This window comes from Microplitis mediator, chromosome 2 (assembly GCF_029852145.1).
Source record: "Microplitis mediator isolate UGA2020A chromosome 2, iyMicMedi2.1, whole genome shotgun sequence".
Lineage (NCBI taxonomy): Eukaryota > Metazoa > Arthropoda > Insecta > Hymenoptera > Braconidae > Microplitis > Microplitis mediator.
The window spans coordinates 16,848,287-16,867,734 of NC_079970.1; the positions used below are offsets into that span (position 1 = coordinate 16,848,287).

General features: G+C 28.0%; 4 protein-coding genes across 6 annotated transcripts; 1 reads left to right on the forward strand and 3 right to left on the reverse strand.

The window, feature by feature from the left end:
• The first annotated feature begins 1,900 nt into the window (after positions 1–1,900).
• On the forward strand, positions 1,901–5,746 carry LOC130664073 (uncharacterized). Its single transcript, XM_057463778.1, has 6 exons — positions 1,901–2,099; positions 2,451–2,702; positions 3,521–3,657; positions 3,739–4,192; positions 4,282–4,468; positions 4,563–5,746. The coding sequence occupies exons 1-6, from the start codon at positions 2,064–2,066 to the stop codon at positions 4,802–4,804; spliced, it is 1,308 nt and encodes a 435-aa protein (XP_057319761.1). The 5' UTR covers positions 1,901–2,063; the 3' UTR covers positions 4,805–5,746.
• A 195-nt stretch (positions 5,747–5,941) lies between these two features.
• LOC130664074 (ethanolamine-phosphate cytidylyltransferase) lies at positions 5,942–10,100 on the reverse strand. Of its 3 annotated transcripts, XM_057463781.1 has the most exons (7): positions 9,863–10,100; positions 9,504–9,641; positions 8,406–8,585; positions 7,696–8,122; positions 7,401–7,621; positions 7,216–7,275; positions 5,942–6,041 (listed from the first exon to the last, which is right to left on the reverse strand). In XM_057463781.1, the coding sequence occupies exons 1-6, from the start codon at positions 9,904–9,906 to the stop codon at positions 7,257–7,259; spliced, it is 1,029 nt and encodes a 342-aa protein (XP_057319764.1). In that variant the 5' UTR covers positions 9,907–10,100; the 3' UTR covers positions 5,942–6,041; positions 7,216–7,256. The 3 variants fall into 3 exon arrangements, with proteins under 3 accessions (XP_057319764.1, XP_057319762.1, XP_057319763.1); XM_057463779.1 differs by lacking the exon at positions 7,216–7,275 and having other exon boundaries at positions 9,863–10,099; XM_057463780.1 differs by lacking the exons at positions 5,942–6,041; positions 7,216–7,275 and adding an exon at positions 6,962–7,082.
• A 610-nt stretch (positions 10,101–10,710) lies between these two features.
• Positions 10,711–14,888, reverse strand: LOC130664071 (uncharacterized). The gene is made up of 6 exons (XM_057463775.1): positions 14,729–14,888; positions 13,306–14,528; positions 13,170–13,229; positions 11,568–11,798; positions 11,312–11,485; positions 10,711–11,227 (listed from the first exon to the last, which is right to left on the reverse strand). Coding segments are annotated over exons 1-6 (1,827 nt in total). The 5' UTR covers positions 14,731–14,888; the 3' UTR covers positions 10,711–11,090.
• Positions 14,889–15,754: 866 nt separating this feature from the next.
• LOC130664072 (uncharacterized) lies at positions 15,755–18,887 on the reverse strand. The gene is made up of 7 exons (XM_057463776.1): positions 18,749–18,887; positions 18,513–18,620; positions 18,014–18,253; positions 17,692–17,929; positions 16,838–17,612; positions 16,181–16,423; positions 15,755–16,104 (listed from the first exon to the last, which is right to left on the reverse strand). Coding segments are annotated over exons 2-7 (1,815 nt in total). The 5' UTR covers positions 18,515–18,620; positions 18,749–18,887; the 3' UTR covers positions 15,755–15,787.
• Positions 18,888–19,448: the final 561 nt, after the last annotated feature.

Genomic DNA, 19,448 nt, shown 5'->3' on the forward strand with positions numbered 1-19,448 from the left:
ATAGGAAACGTTAAAATCCGAGTAAATGTTTAAAAACATGAAAAGATAAAAGAAGAATACAATATATCAAGTACCGGCTAAGAATCATAGATTTAAAAAGCGACTTAAATAAAATTATTATTATTATCAAATGTATTTATTATTATAAAATTATATAATTATTCATTATTAGGTTCAATGAATTAAGAGAGTAATGATGATGAGGCAAACACCTGATAGTGTCTATAGAAAAAACGATTAACATCCGCCATGGCCCGTAACAAACGCGCGATCTATCAGCACGCGCCAACTCTAACGGGTAATTATATCGTCAATCTTTTCTCTCATACTTATACAATGCTTTAATAATATATAAAAAGTCATTGAAGAAATGCCTTAAATGCAAGGCACCCAAGTGTAAATGCGTAAATTCCAATCTAGTAAGATAGTGTATAAATGTAATATTAAATTTACTATAATTATACATATATAGAAAAATGAAAATAAAAAACTTTAACACTGAAACGCTCCCTTGATTTCTTATATTAGAACGTATGGGAATTGAATAACAGTAAATCTTTACTAGTCAAAATCACATTCCATGACCAGGTGGTGACGCGTCGATAGTCAAATTAGAATTTTATTCTAAATTAAGCTTTTACAGAAAAAAAATAAATAAATAACTAAATAAAATCACAAAACGGTTAGATTAAATAACAAGTCATTGTTTCAAGAGTTCAATAATCTAAAGCGCATCAATAATTTACCAAATACATATAAAATATGTTTTCAAGTTTGTTGAAAAAGTACTAATTTTTTAATGATAAGATAAGAAATATTCAAGTTCGGCTCTAAAATTGTAAAAAATTAAAAATTGTGAATAATATTTGATTCTATTTCTTTGAAAAATTATAAATAATGTAACGGCAAAAACAATCTTTGGCTAATGAAAAATGTCGTTGAAATGCGTGGCATGATTTGAAACATTCTTTATCAACTATAAATATAGTGACGATGAGATTTGAAAATAATAAAAAAATTGTTTTAAAAATATCTTTTTTTTTTATCATTTATTATTTTTTATATTAAAACAAAAAATGTTTATATTTAATTACGGATAGTTATTTTAAAATAAATGCGTAGTAGAGTGGCTATTTATAAATGAGTTAATGGCAAAAGTACCGGTTTTAAATAAAATTTATTGGTGTTAATTTAGCGATTGTGGAAAAACCTGTTTTTTTTTATCCCAAAAATCAGTTATATACGAAAGAATATAACGACATTGACCTACAATTGTAACTTGGTAATGTCAGTAACCGCTTCTCATTTCGACTCTTGTACATATCTTAAACCGTGTAGCGTTTCGCGAGCCGCTGATTCTTCCGCCCCTCAGACCGGAATACCGCGTAAGAAATAATTTTTTCTCCCAACCTGCCCGCAATACTCAAATATTTTAAATATAATTTAAATGTAATTACACATTGATTATTATGAATAAAATATTATTAACGGACGTTATTTTAACTACTGTGTAAAATAAAAAATTCATAAATTTTTTTTGCTAATATTATTGTTTAAATTCTATTAATTCAATTGTCATAACAACAAATTATTTAAATTATGCCACAAAATTAACGGTAGTATTAAGAAAAAAAAATTATTAGTTAAAAGACAGAAAGTCGTCACGGGTCTTGTTCTAAGCGATACTCTATCTTCTTATGTGAATACTGAAGAAGTAAAAGAAGAAGAGGACTTATGCTTATGACCAGAATGGTTGTTAGCTGAGGCATCAGGCATGCATTAACAGTACTCAACTGTACTCTACGGTTGGGCTGGTGATTCCCTGTTTCTTTACTTCCCTTCTTCACTACTTATTCCAACTGTCTGCGGGGGGCTTAACAAGTGTCTTCACCATAACGCTCAGTCCATCGGGAACCTTCATCAAAATTACATCATTTTCAACAAGTTGTTACTATTGTTAATTTGTTTATCATTTATATCTATAGATCTATACAATAGACCTGTTTTTTATTTTTTATAAAAATTTTTTTTAATTTTTAAGTGAATATTTAATCACATTTTAAATGATGTGGAGAATTCTCATTGCTGGATTTTTTACGGTTTGTGATAAAATATTAATTAATATATTTGTGAATTATTATCATAAGATTCTCAATAATATTAAGGATGTTTTCTTTTTACCTCACAAGTGAAAATTTTATTTTTGGTCAATTTTTTCTTTATAATACGCAAATTATCGATTTAGTTACGGTGCGAAAGGCAAATGCGTGACTTGACTTGACGTTCATACAATAAAAAATTGAATGTACAGCTATACAATTATTCCCTTAAGCGCTTGAAATTACCGCGGCACGTGCTTCACTCGCATCTATTTAGTCACGCGTATATATTATCACGATTGCAAATATATAGAAAAATAATTCCATTAAATTATAATAATTAAATTACAGGTAACACTAGCTCAAGATTACGAGGTATCGGATATTCAGTGTAGCTCTACAACAGCTACAACGGATCTTCTTACTGCTAAAATAAAACGTCCGGTTGGATTTAAAGGTTCACCGCTCTTCGCTGATGACCGCGCTGCTGATCCTCTGACTGATATTCAATGCCAAATACGGCCCGATCCAAATGATTCATTAGAAGATAATTACTTTTTAAAAGTCACTGATTTTTCACGTTGTGGAATACTAAAAAGAAATGTAAGCTACTGTCAAACGTAAAATTAAATAAAAAATAAACTTTTAAACGAATTAAGAGGGGAAACGGGTCTGAGATACAAAAAAAGAGCAGATTTTTGTGATTTTTTTTTTTCAGAGTACCTTCGTTATTAAAATTCTTAAAATTTGTGACATTATTAAGCATCATTCCAAGAATATTCTGCTAAATTTTCATAAAAAAATATTGAAAATAAGCCAATGGTAGTGGGGAGAACCGAGTCACCTAAAAAAAAAAAGTTTCCATGCTGTAGGCAGGATAACTCATGACTGCCTCATCTGAAATCATGAAACCAAAAAGATTTCTTTAGTACATAAGTTTATCTTGGATTTGAACGAAGGAATAAACAAAATTGTATTCATTTTTAAATTTTAGGTAAAGATGCAATCAAAAAACTCTCATTTTTGCCAAAAATTTTTCCTTTTATTTAATTAAAAAATAAATAGTTATTGAAAAAAAAAATCCTTCGTTTAGATCTAAGATAAACTTATGTACTAAATAAATCTTTTTAGTTTTTTGATTTCAGATGAAGCAGTCATGAGTTATCCTGCCTACGGCAGGGAGACTTTCTTTTAAAATGAATCGTCTCTCCCCTCTACCACTGGCTTATTTTTCAATATTTTTTTATGGAAATTTAGCAGAATATTTTTGCAATGATGCTTAATAATGTCACAAATTTTAAGAATTTTAATAACGAAGGTACTCTGAAAAAAAAAAATCACAAGAATATGCTCTTTTTTTGTATCTCAGACCCGTCCCCCCCCCTCTTAAAAACACGATGTATTTTAATTGTATTTTAAAGGGGTTTATTCACCTGAGAATTTGGTTTCCGGCTTTTCCTGGAGTCGTCATGTTGGCAGATCAAGAATTAATTTTAATGTGTAGACCACCGGAACCAACGCTTTTGAGACATAAAGCTGCAGGTTTTGCTGGAACATTGTAAGTTTATTTAGCTTATTCTGCTTTAATAAAAATTGCATTAATTAAATTAATTTATTTAAGCAATAATTATATTTACAGCCCTCATGGTGCACGAGTATCAGGTATTGTAGAGGAAACACCCGGACGTTTAGAGTATGAAGTAGCTTTATATCGCGAAGCAGTTGGAAATACTTCTGAAAGTTCAATTGGTTCTGAAACAGTAGATCAAGCTGTTCCAATCGGGACAAAGCTTCAATTACGTGCTCGAATAAGTGCCGAAAGTGCTTGGGGATATATTAAATTAATTGAAGTGACAGTGAGTCCTGATCCAGATCAACCAAATGCACCTGGTAGTGTTATTCTTGTTAAAGACGGCTGTAGAAATCGTGATTTCGCATCAATAATTCCCCATCAACCAGCACGCTATCGCGATAGAAAAAATGAAGTATTTCTTGACTTTGAAGCCTTTCTCTTGAGCTCAATGCGTGAAAGATCAACTTTGTGGATTCATTCACAGATAAAAGCTTGCATAGAGCCTCATGATTGTCAACCAGTGAGTATTTTTTTCATTTTAAATAGTCTATAATAAGAAAAAAAAAAATTTTTAATTGATAATAAAAATAATACCGTAAAATATCCAAGGACTTTTGTTTGGATCTTTTTGAGCCGTCTGGTCATGGAAAACGTAAACGTAGAGCATCTGGTTCAATTGAAGAAATGTTAAAGACAAATGAACCGAAAGTTGAACGTTTAATTAAAAATTATAATGACTCCACGCAATTTACTAAGATTAAAGAAAATATTGAATATACTGTCATGATGCCAAGTGGTAATTAAATAATTAATTAATCAACATTAGAAATATTTTTCGATCGGGTTTGTTGATAAAAATTTATTAACGATTATTTTATTTTATTTTGTAGATCTTTATGATAAAGTTGCCCTAGGCTTAGAAGGAAATTGTGGGAATTTCCTTTACATTGCTACTGGCCTTGGAGTATTACTCATGTTTTCAGTATTTATAATGTGTTATCTTGTTTCTCGGTTACACAACGTAGCCACTAATGTGCCTCAAAATAAATCCATCGATGAATTAATCAGAGAGCGTTCAAGAAAATATTGTGATCCTGCACCTGGATATACTGGTCGTACGACTATGCAATAAAAAAAATTTTTTAGTAGGATTTTTCTTCTCATAATTCATTTATCGTGTGGTATTATTACATTGTCATCCAGAATTACTTCATTTATCACAAATCATAATCATCAATCATTTTTTATCGATAATCTACATACTTTTATTTAAAGAAATTAAATTCTCTTTTGTAAGAGATGTGCAAAGCTATGACGTGACCTGAAGAAACAAGAATTGCGACGTTTTTTTTTGCTCATCAAATATTGCGTATAATTTATAACTGTATTATTTTTCTGTGGAATAGGGCGTGGTAACTTATTAAATGGACTGAGTGGTTTGGGGTAAATTATTACTTTGTATATAGGTACAAAAATATATTTATATAATTTATATATTTAGGTATATAATGAATTGATATATTTTTTAATACCATTGACAATTTTCATAATTATTTTCTTTTGTTAGTGAATTTAATTTTAAGTTGAGTTATCACTATAAAATAATTTTTTATATTGGAAACTGTCAAAGGTTATTAAAAAAATAAAAAATTGAATAAATAATTAGCATAATTAACATATATTTTATCTGACTGATATGATATTTATTAAATAGAAATTAAATTTAAACAATATATATAAATATATATACTGAGTGTTCTTAAAATTATAAAAATAAAACATTAACCTTGATTGGCCTTCACATGTCTTTGGTATTTTTTTGTTTATGTTAACTTGTATACTTCGTAAGTGAATACTTAAAAGAATCATGTAACAAAAAATAAAAATTTATTCTGACACGTATGGCGCATAAATTTTTATTATAAAGTGAAAATTTTTTTTGTTCTGTAAAACAATCAAACTTAAATTTTATTTTATTAAATAGATATGATTAACAATAATACATTTTTAATAATCTAAAGTCTTTTAAAATTCTTAAAGCGTCATCATAGGCTACTTTAAAAGAGTGAGTCTGGCTCTATACCACACACGATGATTTCGTTTTATTGTTATAATTATTATTTTATTTTTTTAAATGATAAGAGGCAATAAATAAAAATTTAAACATTACCGTTTGACATTCACACTTAAATAAATTGATTGTTTCATTTAAAATAATTTCCATACGGATTTAATTTTATTTAAAAAAAAAAACAAAAAAAAAGTTATATTTTTAATCAGATATTTCCTTTTTTTGTGATTTAATGAAGGCTTCGTGCGCAGCAATTTCTTTTTTCTCCTTTTTTAAATTTCTATCCTCGAATTCCAACCTGTAATTTAAACTACAGGTTTAACATCACTATGAACTAAATAAGAATTATTAAAATATATATATTTATCTTAATATAAATAAACTGATAACTAAATAAATAATACTTTTAATCATTAGTTATGAACTAAATAAATTATAAAATATAGTTTAAGTATATACTTCAATGCTATCAACTTCGTTATAATATACAAATAATCATTTATAATTATTTTAAGTAAAGAATACAATTAACTATTCGATAGCGTTTCGTTAGTACTATTTGAATAGTTATTTGTAACTCTTTTACCTTATCAGGTTGGAAGCAATTGTAATGTGATGTCACGATGCAAAAAAAAAGTAATAATAAAAACAAATTAAAATTAAAAAAATAAAAAGTGCCACCCGGTCATACCCAGAATGAAAAGGTATATTTCTTATTTTCAAATTATTTCAATTTTTTTCAAATATTCGAGATCATCAATTTGTTTGAAGAAATTGTTATAAAACACAAGTTATGTAGTGAAAATTAAAGCTAATTTCACGAACTTCAAGATGCATTTTACGAAATTAAGTTATCGGTATATATAAAATGCTATTTTTACGAAAATTAAAAAAAATTTCAAACACCCACATCTTCTAAATTATTCGATCGATTTTGCTTATCTTCGAACTTGATCAAGGTAATTTTTCAAAGAACAATCGTACTAAGTTTCATTAAGATCCGATAAAAATTGTAGCCAGCATCAATCTGACATGGCGCGTTATATCACATTCATATATGAAATTTTGAACCGATGACATTTTTCGGCGTTTCTCGGCAAAATAAAACATATTACAGTAAAATTCTTTGAAAATTGCGACATGAGACCCTCTACAATAGCTATATTTCTAATAGAAATATATATAAAAATATTTAAAAAGAAAAAAAAATAGAGGTAATTATTAACAAGAATAAAGGATGTTTTATTGGAAATTCGAGCAATAACTAATTACAAAATATAAAAATGCAATGAATTATCGTTTGTTCAAGCACGCTATAATTGAATAAAGCTCCTCTGACCTAAGAGTACGTAAAGGAAAAAAAAAAAGATGCATACAAATTGCTTAGACAACATAAAATTTCTATTTAAATCTAATGCTGAATCACGGAAGTAAGCATAAATAAATAATATTATTAGTAATACATGTAATACCTTAAAACAAATCAATAATTTACACTTCCGTAGCATCAGCGTCAATCAGAGATGCAAGAGCTAAATAATACAATTTTTTTTTAAATTAAAAAAAAAATTTCTAACATACACTCAATTAATAATTCTTGCATCTCTTATACATACAATAATCAATAAATACATATATATTCAATATATAATCCTACCTGTGTAAAATAATTCTTTCAATGATTTTCTCGGTGGTCATATCATTTTTACTATCCAATAATTTAAATTTATTTTGTCTTTTAGGTTCAGTATAAGGATCAGTACCACGTTCACATGGCATTATTGGTGTTTGACCATGACAAACAATGGAAACATTAAAGTGTTCCATTAAATCTTTCGTCACTTCATAAGGCGCACCAATAACGACTTCATTGACATACTAAAAGATTAAAAATGCGAATAATGAATAAACATTTAATTAAATCAACTATATTTTTTAAAATAGTTTTTTACCTTGCAAGCTAATACACTGAGAACTCGTTCATGAAGATTCATAATAGGATGATTACCACATTTGTAACGATTAACTGCTGGATCAGTGTGTAAACCAACAATTAAATAATCCCCTTCCCGTTTAGCAACTTCCAAAAAATCTAAATGCCCAACGTGGAATAAATCAAACGCCCCAGCAACATAAACTATTTTATCACCAGGTTGTGGACTCTTTCCATCGCTGAATTGAATTATTTTTTGAGTTGTAGGTAAAAATTGTGAGCATCCTGTCCAGGGACTACGAGCTGATCTATCTTGACCCATACTTTCGCTTGGTTCTCTATCTACACTGTATTCACTGTCACCTTGTTTGAAATGTTGTCTAGTCATCAGTAGCATACGTCCTACTAAATCTGTTGTTGAAACACCAGCCGTTCTTTGAACTTCTCTAATAAAAAATCAATAATTATTTATTAATGAGTTTGAATGCAGCAGACATCAGACAAATTTAAAATTATAAATAAATAGAGTAAATAATCAAAAAAATAATATTTATTAAGAATGCGCTTATTAATTTTTAAAATTTAAAATGCGCATTTTTTAAAAATTTTATTTTATCAATTATTTATTCTATTTATTAATGTCTGATGTCTGCTACAATTAACTCATATTTATTAATATTTAAAATAAACAAATTATAAATTATCAATAAAAATAATTAAATATATTACCTATATCGACCGGCAGCTTTTACAAGATGATATGTATCAACTCCGTCAGCTGTCATTGTAATGTCATCACCGTGTACACAAAAATCACAATTATATTTATCTAATGTTTCTAGAGTTGTGACGTAAGGAGCACCTTCAACAACTTCATCTACCCATTTTATACCTCGTACCATTTTGTACCTGTATCATAAAACAGTAATTAATATTTATCAACACAAATATTATTTTTAAAATAAAGAATATTTATATTTTACTATTGAACAGTTTCATTGATATTATTTTATACGCATATTAAATATTAAATAACTTCTAAGTTATCAATTATTATACTATTGCAAATTGTAATCGGAGGTTTACAACAATAGTTCATTTAACAAGAAAAATATCAAAACTATACACAACTGCTGATTATTTTTTTTCCTCATTGTATTTTACAATAGTCTATTAGACATTTAATCGTGTCAATTATCATAATGATAAATTATAAATAAAAATTGTCAAGCGTCATTTTCCGGTATCATTATCTACAAACTGTCATGTGAAATTCTTGACATACTAAACATTAATAATTAAATTTGATATAACATATAATGTAAGCAAGCATAATATAGCTATCAAGTTAAACGTATCATGAAACCTACCGAATTACAAATTAATGACTCATTTATTGATTGTTACGATGCAATACAGTAGTCATAAATATAACATAACTTGCTCAAACATTTAATTATTAGTAAGGTATATACTTTGTACTATTATTGATTTAAAAAATAACAGTTGAAATAAATTATACCTAATCTCACATTTATAATTAATTAAATTATAGTTATGAAAGGTCAAGGATCCAGGACTTCCTGCTTAAGCTTATAATACATATACTTTAAATAAATATTAAACTTTGACCTTTTGGAGTTATAATTTTACAATTGTGTTTTTACTGTTAAATATTAAGTCAAGTCATTATGATAGTTATTATTTTAAAGAGTTTGTATAAAAATATACTTTAAATAAAGTCAACTAAACGAGTTTTAACTTTTTATCGTAATGTTAAATAGTAAATAATTTTTAAAAATATATTGTATTAAAAAAATTTAATACCTTTCCTCTTGTGTAAAAACCGGTGGCCCTTTATGTTTTGATATTTCTTCATCAGTATGTACTCCAACAACTAAATAATCACCAAGAGCTTTAGCTTGTCTTAGAGAATTAGCATGTCCAAAATGTACCATGTCATAACTATAAATAAAAGTTATTTAGTATTTATTATTACAATCATAAATCACTATTATTATTATTCTATTACCCAAGTAAATGATTTTTTGTAATAAAAATATTAATATGATGAGCAATAAATAATAAAATTAAAAATAGTATATAATTGGATAGCTGAACAATATTAAAAAAAAAAAAATTTATTTAAATTACTATTATTTGAATGAAATATTATTGATGCTTACCATCCATCACACCATACACGAACTTCTTTACGTTTTTCACTCATATTTGTATAAAAATATATATCTATTTTAATATTAATAAATTAATTATAATTATTCATAAGTATTATAATTAAAAAATAAATAATAATATAATTTTTAGTAAATAAATTAACCAGAGTAAAAATCAAATGTATTTAATATATTTAATTAAAAAAAGTGACATCGAAACACTCGGAGAACTGAAGCCGAACTGAAATGAATCGAGTGCTGCCAGTTATTCCCATGTACTGCGCATTAACGTCATCTATTCCTACGCATATGACGTCATTAAGCGAAAATTTTGTATTTTAAATGAGGAAAAGATGTAAAATCATTTAATATAAGGTTGATTGCATTTTTTTATTTTTCCTCATTAGTCTTTTTTTTTTTTTTTTTTTTTTTGACACAACGTGATATGCAAATCAAATGAAGAATTTTTTTAAATGAATAATTACATGCAGACATTAAAATGTAAAAAAAAGCACAAGGTATAATTAGCTCAAGGTTTTGTTTATGTTTTTATTTTATTTTTTGATCTAGTTGAAACTGATAGTAAAGCCAATTTTAATAATGTCTAGTCTAGACTTTTAAATGAAAATTACATACAAGATGAAACAAACGTAATTAAATAATTTTTCTGCGATATATGAATTTTTTATATTATTTTAAGAGATATGACGCGTGGAGCGCGACTCTGACCATGTCGGATGATTTCCGATAACGGTAGACCCAATCGAATCTTGAGTATTCCTTCTCGGGTATCCCGTTGGTAATTACTATCACATTTTTTTTCAAATTCTTATCAATAAAGAAATAATAATAATCAATCAACTATATAATTCTAATTTATTATTTATTTCACTGATACATATTTGCTTATATTTATTTACTTATTTTAAAGATATTATTATTTGATCGCGTTAAGCGTGCATTTATAAATACATTGGGCGAATGTAAAAAAAAGTTGTGTTTAACCTTTTTTTCTTTCTCGTGTTGTTTTTTAAAATCTTCCACAAATAGAATAATACATTCTAACTTGTTTGATTAATCTATCAATTAATCATTTTTTTTTTATTCTAAATAAAAAATATTCTATGTACTTCCTTCGCATATTGACTGCAGTAATTAATTTGAATTCAATTGCTGACGTTTTATCTTTTGGATGATTCAATTTATTTGTTTATCTCAACAATTAAACTTTATTTCATCAATAACCATTTCGTTGATTGTAAGAATTACTACTTCCGTATGAATTGCCATTTTGATTATAACTATTTGAATTACCACCTCCATAGTTATTTGATGGAAAAGGTTTATTGTTAAAATTATTTCCGCTCATGCCACCTTTAATTGAAAAATTATCTTTTATTTATAATTCTATAATTAATATTATAACTTGAATATATATAAATAAAAAATGATATTAACCTGCATTATTTCCACCCCATTTATTACCACCAGCTCCAATGCCACGATCTCCTCCATTATTACGATCAAATCTGTTTCTATCACCGGAATCTCGACCACCTCGAGATCCACCACCACGTGAATTACCACCACGTGGTCCACTTCCACCTCCATTTCTTCCCGAAAATCTTCCTCCTGAATTATTAAAAAAAAAATTATTTTTATTTTTGCTTCCTTTTATAAAATAAAAAATTGCTAATATTTATAAATGAATTACTTTTAAATGCATTTGGATTTCTTGAAAGTTCGTACAACTTTGGGTTGACAACTTGTTTGGCTTCTTCTAAAACTTGGATCAAATCACCGGCTTTGTGTGCATTGTTAGGAGTAAAAAAAGCATACGCTGTTCCAGTTCGTCGTGAACGTCCAGTACGTCCAATACGATGAACATAGTCTTCAGAATTCGATGGATAATCAAGATTTATGACAAACTTGACATCTTCAACGTCTAATTACATTAAATAGTATTATAAAAGAAATAATGATTAAAAATTGTTTCTCTTGTGGTGCAATCGAAATCATAAAGCAATTTTTTTAAAAGCACAATGACTGATGTGAACTTGTAAACTATGAAAATAGAATTTTAAATTAATAATAAAATTTAAACAAAAAAAAATTTATCTTAAATAGCTATTGGTATTTAAAATTGAATGAATACATTAAATAAAATTCTGTTTACATGGTATACAATCAGCAGAAGTGAATCGACCACAAAGAGCAACCACATTTAAATTACCTGTTGATTTTAAAGGCTGGAATGTAAATACATTTGTTTGGAAATGTATAGGAATCAGAGCTCAGATGGTTGTCAAGTCTCGCATGAGAGATTAGCGAGCTCTAGATTAATGCATTAACAATTTCACACCCGTCTCTCCCGCACCAAAGTATGGATCTTTGTTGGATTTTATCTGAATCTCAGTTTCAGTCCAATAATTCATTGATACGTTGTAGTTGAAGTATAAGAAACAATTACATATCTCAATATATTTATTCCCTATATAATAAATTTTATTGCAATGTCATGAATAGTATGGACGACGTATTTAATGAATGAATGATTATTTAATTGCTAAATAAAAATTTTAATTATTTTTGAGTAAATTGTCGTCAATGGATTTCATGAGCATTGCAGAAGACAGTTGATTGATGCTGTTTTTGAACTTAAATTAAAAATATAATTGATGTATTCCATAAGTGTTCGTCTTGATTAGATGCCCTAACATTAACTTCCATACTTTGGACCGTCGCAGGTACAGAGCGAGAGTGTGGTATTTCAACAAGTGGCACGGTTGATACCGAGGCACAGCGTAATGTTAGCTTGTTGCGAGGGGACAGCAACCAGCAGTCACACCTCGTTCAATTATTTTTTCCAAAGCAAGCTCTTCCAGAGTTCTTATCATTGATAAAACTCCGTCGCATGTGCCTCTGAAAACACATAGAACAGCATGTTATTACCAGACTGACAAGACTTGTCTCGTTCTGAACAAAAGATAAATAAAAGAATACCCTCACTAACATCTTACCTTCCGCATTTTTTATCTCAATTACCTGTAAATTATCCAAATATTCTTTTTATCTATTTTAATATATTAATAAATAATAAAATTCTTAATAATTGAATAATTTTTCGATTCCCTGAACTAAGTTTTATTTATTGTTGCCTGTGTAAAAAGCTTAATAGAGCATCAGCGTCAATCAGTCTGGCATATGCCGTTATCCGTGGCCACATTTACAAGATATCGACTGTTAATTAACGCGGTAATAACCATCGCAGCCCGACCCTTACATCTTATTTAATCACTTGTCAATATATTCTTACCTAACCCACGTGCTGCAACATCCGTAGCTACTAAAATTGCAGATCGACTACTGCGAAATTCTAAAAAAAATTAAATTTAATATAAATTAACAATTAATTACAATACAAACATATAATTATGTAAAATAAAACTTACGATTAAGAACGTAATCTCTTTCTTGCTGACTCTTGTCACCATGAATACCAATCGCTTGCCATCCATATCTATTGATAGCCCGTGTAATATCATCAACTTTTCTTTTAGTCTCAACAAATATAATTGTTTTATTTTCTGGTTCATTTGAAATTTCTTCTAATAATTTCATAAGTTTACTTTCTTTTTCGTACTCCTCACACACATCAACGATTTGCAGAATATTATGATTAGCAGACAAAGTCAATGAACCAACATTTATTTGTATGTAGTTTGTTAAAAATTCTTCAGCTAAATTTTTAACTTCTTTTGGCCATGTTGCTGACCACATAAGTGTCTGTCTGTCAGGACGTATTTGTTCAACAATTTTTCTTATTTGTGGCTCAAATCCCATATCTAACATTCTGTCGGCTTCATCAAGTACTAAATATGTGCATCGTCGTAAATTAGTCGTACCGCGTTCTAAGAAATCAATTAAACGTCCTGGTGTTGCAATACAAATTTCAACACCACGTTCAAGATCACGTGCTTGTGGTCCTTTAGGTGCTCCACCAAATATACATGTATTTCTTATTTGTGATGAAACACCAAAATCAGCAGCAACTTGTTGGATTTGTTGTGCAAGTTCTCTAGTTGGTGCTAATACAAGAGCAATAGGTCCATCGCCTCTATTTAAACGTGGTTGATTATTTATGTGTACAATTGCTGGTAAAATATACGCCAAAGTTTTTCCTGAACCTGTTTGTGCTATACCAACCATATCACGACCAGAAAGTGCAATAGGCCAACCTTGTGCTTGAATTGCTGTTGGTTGATCAAAACCTTGTCTACGTAATTCAGTTAAAATATAATCAGGAAAACCACCGTCTTCAAAATATATATTTGGACCTGGTACCGTTAGACCTTTAACTGTTATTTCTCTATTAGAACGATAAGTCTCAACAGCATGTGATGAACGTGTCATACAACTTGTGTGCGGTTGATAAAAATCTTTACAAAATGGCTGGAGACTATTCATATCCCAACGAGGTTTTCGTAATCTTTCACCTGGTTGACGATTTTTAAATGAATTACCACCACCAAATCCACCGCCGTCACGATTACCTCCGACATTTCCATAACGAGATCCACCATCTCTATTACCACCAAAACGACCACCTCCAGGTCCACCTCGTCCTCCACCTCCACTTCCTCGTCTATCGTTTCGATCACGATCACGAAAAGCCCTGTCAAATTTATTCATTTTTCATTACTTATGATTCAATACTTTTAAAAATAAACATTTATTCAACTATATGTTTAATGAATTTTTAGTTCTAATTCTGTATACAATAACTGTATATATTGTGACAGAACTTTTTTTTTTTTTTTTTTTCATTAAAAACAATTAAATCTAGATATTATTACAACTATTTATGATACTTACATGTTTGTATAATTAAATTAATTGAAAATTAATATTTTTGTAAACTTGATTTACTCTATAAGTTTAATTATTTTTTAACAATTGATAGGAACGCGTCACGAGCGAATTAAGTCTTGTCTGATCTTACTCTGTCTAAACGTCAATGGCGGAAAAGTAGTACACAAAGTAGTCCCTCAATTATTTATTTCACTTCATAATTATTAAAAATAAAAATTAAATATCTTAAAAAATTCAATTATTGAATGATTAAAAAATATAAATAATTGTGAAAATTTATATAAATACCTGAAATAAATATAATATATTATTTAAAATTTCTAATTTAGGTATGTGGATCAATATGAATGAAAAGAGTAGGAGTTCAATGGGCGAATCACAAGCATGAATTTTTGGCGGTTAGTTTAAATTTTTAGTTTCATAATATAAAAGGAATAGAAGTTTATTTTTTTATTAATTGCATGTTCTTTATTCAACAGTTTAATTCTAAATTCAGTCACAGATCACAGAAACTTGGAATTCGTTATGAATTAAATCACACATTAATACGAAGTTAAATTTTAAATTAAATTATTAAATATATATACTTATTAATGTAGTTATAAATATACTGTGAGATGAATTAACAAAACAAAGAAAAAATAACAAGTTAATTTAAACAGCTATGTTTATACTTAATACTTTTTAAAAGTATGTTAGATTAATATTTAAATGTAAATAATAATGAATGTGAATGTAGCAGATATCAGACAAATTTAAAATTATTAATGAATAGAGTAAATAATAAAAAAACTATTATTTATAAAAAATGCACTTATTAATTTCAAAATTATTTAAATGCGCATTTTTTAGAAATTTTATATTAATAATTATTTACTTTATTTATTAATAATTTTAAATTTGTCTGATGTTACATTCACACTCATAAATAATAGAGATATTTTAAGTATTTTTGTTTGAGAATTACACAAAGTTTGTGATTATTTAAACTAAATTTTATAATAATAAATGAGTGTGCAATTACTATCATTATCTATATGTCTTTCTTTTTTTTTTGTTTTTTTAATAAGAATTTGGTGCTGAAAAATTGCAATCGTATCCAGTGTCATTGTTATGATAAGCAGGATTATTTTGTACGTAGTTTCTTTGTGTATTATAACCATACGAATAATTTTGACCAGATGATTGTTTCGTAGATTGATTATTATAATTTGATCCTGGATAAGAATTATTACCAGATTGATAAGACATTCCACCTCGGTAGTTATTGTTATTATTATTACTGCCTCGGCCTTTTCCATTATTTTCATAATTACCCGGGCGTCTATTATCCATTCTTTCATTAACTCTTGGAATTTGAGCACCGTATTTTTTAGCACCTAATTGAATAAATTTAATAAGTATAAAAGTTTATATTTTATTACTATTATTTACATTTTTAAAAGTAAAAGTAACCTTTGCCAGCGAGGTTTGCAGACTTAGCAAGTTCTGCCATTTCACTGAGACGTGGATTTATGTTTTGACCAGCTTCACGTAATACTGCAATTAAATCTTCAGCATGTTTCATATTGTGTGTTGTAAAAAATGCATATGCTGTCCCTATCTGACGTCTTCGACCAGTACGTCCAATACGATGAATATAATCTTCCGATGATGATGGATAATCAAAATTAATAACGTATTTTACGTCGTCAACATCTAAAAAAATTTTTTGGTACTTTAAATATTTTATTTCAGTATACATGTAATTTATATATTTTATTTCAAGGAATTTTAAATCTAAAAATATTTAAAAGAATTCTTAATATCACATATAACTATAATTTAATTATAAGCGAATGAGAAAATAAGAATGATGTCATTGTATTAATACCTGAAGTAATCGTATTAGAGATACTTAAAAAAATTCCTGAGCATTATAAAGGCAATTTTATAGAAAAATCTTAAATATAATTTTACACATCAAACATTAAATTATTAATGAATTTTGAATCAGTTATTAAGAAAGGAAAATCTTTAAACATTGTGACGTATTGTTATACAATTCTTTAAAATAAAATAATGACTAAGAAAAAAAATTATAACTATAAGTATAAATTATTAAAAATTTACCTAAACCACGAGCTGCTACATCAGTCGCTACGAGTATTGGTGCTCGTCCACTTCGGAACTCCTGTAAAACATGATCTCTCTCATGTTGATTTTTGTCACCATGAATACTTAAAGCCATCCATCCATCTCTTCTTATATTTCTTGTAATATCATCAACTTTACGTTTGGTTTCAACGAAAATAATTGTTTTATTTTCTTTCTCAGTACCAATTTCTTGTAACAAACGCTGTAGTTTAATATCTTTTTCAAATTCTTGGCAAACATCAATTATCTGAATAATATTATGGTTGGCAGACAATGTCAATGACCCAATATTTAATTGAGTATAATTAGTCAAAAAATCTTCAGCCAAAGCACGAACTTCTTTTGGCCATGTTGCTGACCACATAAGAATCTGACGGTCAGGTCGAATTTGTTCAATTATTTTACGTATTTGTGGTTCAAATCCCATGTCTAACATTCTGTCTGCTTCATCAAGTACTAAATAAGTGCATCGACGTAAATTTATTGTTTCACGTTCAAGAAAATCAATCAATCTTCCAGGTGTAGCAATACATATCTCAACACCACGTTCAAGATCATTAACTTGAGGTCCTTTGGGTGCCCCACCAAATATGCATGTATTTCTTACTGACGCTGTTTCGGAAAAATAATTAGCTACTTCTTGAATTTGTTGAGCTAATTCTCGAGTTGGTGCTAGAATTAAAGCTATTGGTCCATCTCCAGGATTTAACTGAGGTTGATGAATAATGTGGACAATCGCAGGTAAAATGTACTGGAAAGAATTTTAATTATTAGTTTAAAGAGAAAAAAAAAATGGATCAATTATGGCATCAATATTTGTTATTTCTTACTCCTAAGGTTTTTCCTGATCCTGTTTGAGCGATTGCAACAAGATCTCGACCACTGAGAGCAATAGGCCATCCTTGAGATTGAATAGCTGTTGGTTGTGTAAATCCTTGTTTTTTAATTCCTTCCATAATGTAGGGAGGAAAATTACCCTCCTGAAAGTGCTGAATTGGATTGGGAACATTGTTTCCTTTTACAGTTATCTCAGCAGTCTGACGAAATTTATTTATTTCATCAGGTGATCTACCAGTCGTATAAATTTTAATATTAAAAAATAAAAAAAACATAAATTTTTTTCGTATTTCTCAATGGAAAATAATTTCAAACCTCCTTGTTACAGATGGATGTTCAACGTAAAAATCTTTTTTCACTGGTTCTAAAGACGTTATATCCCAGCTTAATTTCTTTAAGGCACTCCCGGGTATTTTGCCTTTTACTCCTCCGCTGTTATTGCCTCCACGACCAATGAATCGATTGTTGCCATAATTGTTATTATCATTAGAACCACGGTCATTTCTGTTATTTCCATTACCCCGGCCTCTGCCTTGATCTCGATCACGATGAAGCCTGATAAAAAGTATAAATTATTTATTAAAAGCTAGTTTTTACTAATTAAAAAAAAAAAATAATAATAAAAATACAATTTACTCTATCAATAAATAGTATTAAGAACGGGTCACATTGCATTGATTACTAATGATTATAAAACCATTAACAATAAAAAAAAATGGCTGCATTTTACGTAATTATGAAGAGAATTATAATTTAATAGAAACTAAAATGAAAATTTTAACATTTAAATATAAGACTGTCACTTGGTACTTACATTATTTAAGCTAAATAATTCGCTTGACAACAGATTATTTTTATTTTTTCTTATATATACCGTAGTGTATTACGCGTAATCAATGGCACATTGATGGACGACTAAACACTAAACAAAAAAAAATGTTAACAATATTTTATTTTTTTGTCATAAAGAAATTTTTAATAACTATTGTTTGATAATAATATCTAGGATTAGATAAGTTTATATTCAAAATAATAAATTCTATTAATTACAAAAGATGTAATAGTAAATGATATTTTGGATTAAGCCGGCAATCCCGCCAGCTTTGGTCACTTTCGATAGACTTCCGAAAGTAGTTCCCTATAAACGGTTGCTATAGTGACTGCGTATTGATACAAAACTTTTTTTTTTTCCATGAAAATCTATAAACTTTTTTTTAAAGATGTATATGTGTACATGCGAACTAAATGCTTGGACTTTACCATCAGAGTATAAGGTAGAAGCTGGCTACCATGTTAAATTAATTTGCTAAAGCCCGGGCCTATACAGGAAACCAGAGTTTTAGCTCAGAAATTGAATTTAAACTTTTGACATTTCGATGACGCACAGTATATATAAAAAATTTCAGTTCAACTTTTCAGCTCTCTTATACGTAAAATAACGTATAAATTTGACGTAAAATTAAAGTTGCCATTTTGTGATCCTGAAGTTACCAGACAATTAAAAATTTTTGGATTTTTTTTGAACAATTGAATTTGAAGAAAATAAAAAAACTGAAAAAATGCACATGTACAAAATTTAAAAGACTGTAAGTGCAATTTTGTGAAATATTTTTTTTTTTGTAATTTCTCGCTCTAAAAAAAATCCAAAAATTATTAGACGTCGGCTAACTTCAGTAACATGCTATCTTACGTCAAATTTATATGTAATTTTACATGCATAAAAGAAAGCATGAAATTGGAAATGAAATTT

What these genes read in the sequence shown, in the direction of transcription:
- LOC130664073 (XM_057463778.1), top strand. Translation starts at nt 2,064, where the DNA reads ATGATGTGGAGAATTCTCATTGCTGGATTTTTTACG. An exon ending in GCAGGTTTTGCTGGAACATT is followed by an intron (nt 3,658 to 3,738) that starts GTAAGTTTATTT and finishes TTATATTTACAG; the next exon opens with CCCTCATGGTGCACGAGTAT. An exon ending in AGCCTCATGATTGTCAACCA is followed by an intron (nt 4,193 to 4,281) that starts GTGAGTATTTTT and finishes AAAATATCCAAG; the next exon opens with GACTTTTGTTTGGATCTTTT.
- LOC130664074 (XM_057463779.1), bottom strand. Translation starts at nt 9,906, where the DNA reads ATGAGTGAAAAACGTAAAGAAGTTCGTGTATGGTGTGATGGATG. An exon ending in CGTGTATGGTGTGATGGATG is followed by an intron (nt 9,642 to 9,862) that starts GTAAGCATCAAT and finishes TTTTATTTATAG; the next exon opens with TTATGACATGGTACATTTTG. An exon ending in TCAGTGTATTAGCTTGCAAG is followed by an intron (nt 7,622 to 7,695) that starts GTAAAAAACTAT and finishes TTAATCTTTTAG; the next exon opens with TATGTCAATGAAGTCGTTAT.
- LOC130664071 (XM_057463775.1), bottom strand. An exon ending in TGTTGCAGCACGTGGGTTAG is followed by an intron (nt 11,799 to 13,169) that starts GTAAGAATATAT and finishes TAATGTAATTAG; the next exon opens with ACGTTGAAGATGTCAAGTTT. An exon ending in AAATCCAAATGCATTTAAAA is followed by an intron (nt 11,486 to 11,567) that starts GTAATTCATTTA and finishes TTAATAATTCAG; the next exon opens with GAGGAAGATTTTCGGGAAGA.
- LOC130664072 (XM_057463776.1), bottom strand. An exon ending in GATCAGGAAAAACCTTAGGA is followed by an intron (nt 17,613 to 17,691) that starts GTAAGAAATAAC and finishes AATTCTTTCCAG; the next exon opens with TACATTTTACCTGCGATTGT. An exon ending in TGTAGCAGCTCGTGGTTTAG is followed by an intron (nt 16,424 to 16,837) that starts GTAAATTTTTAA and finishes AAATTTTTTTAG; the next exon opens with ATGTTGACGACGTAAAATAC.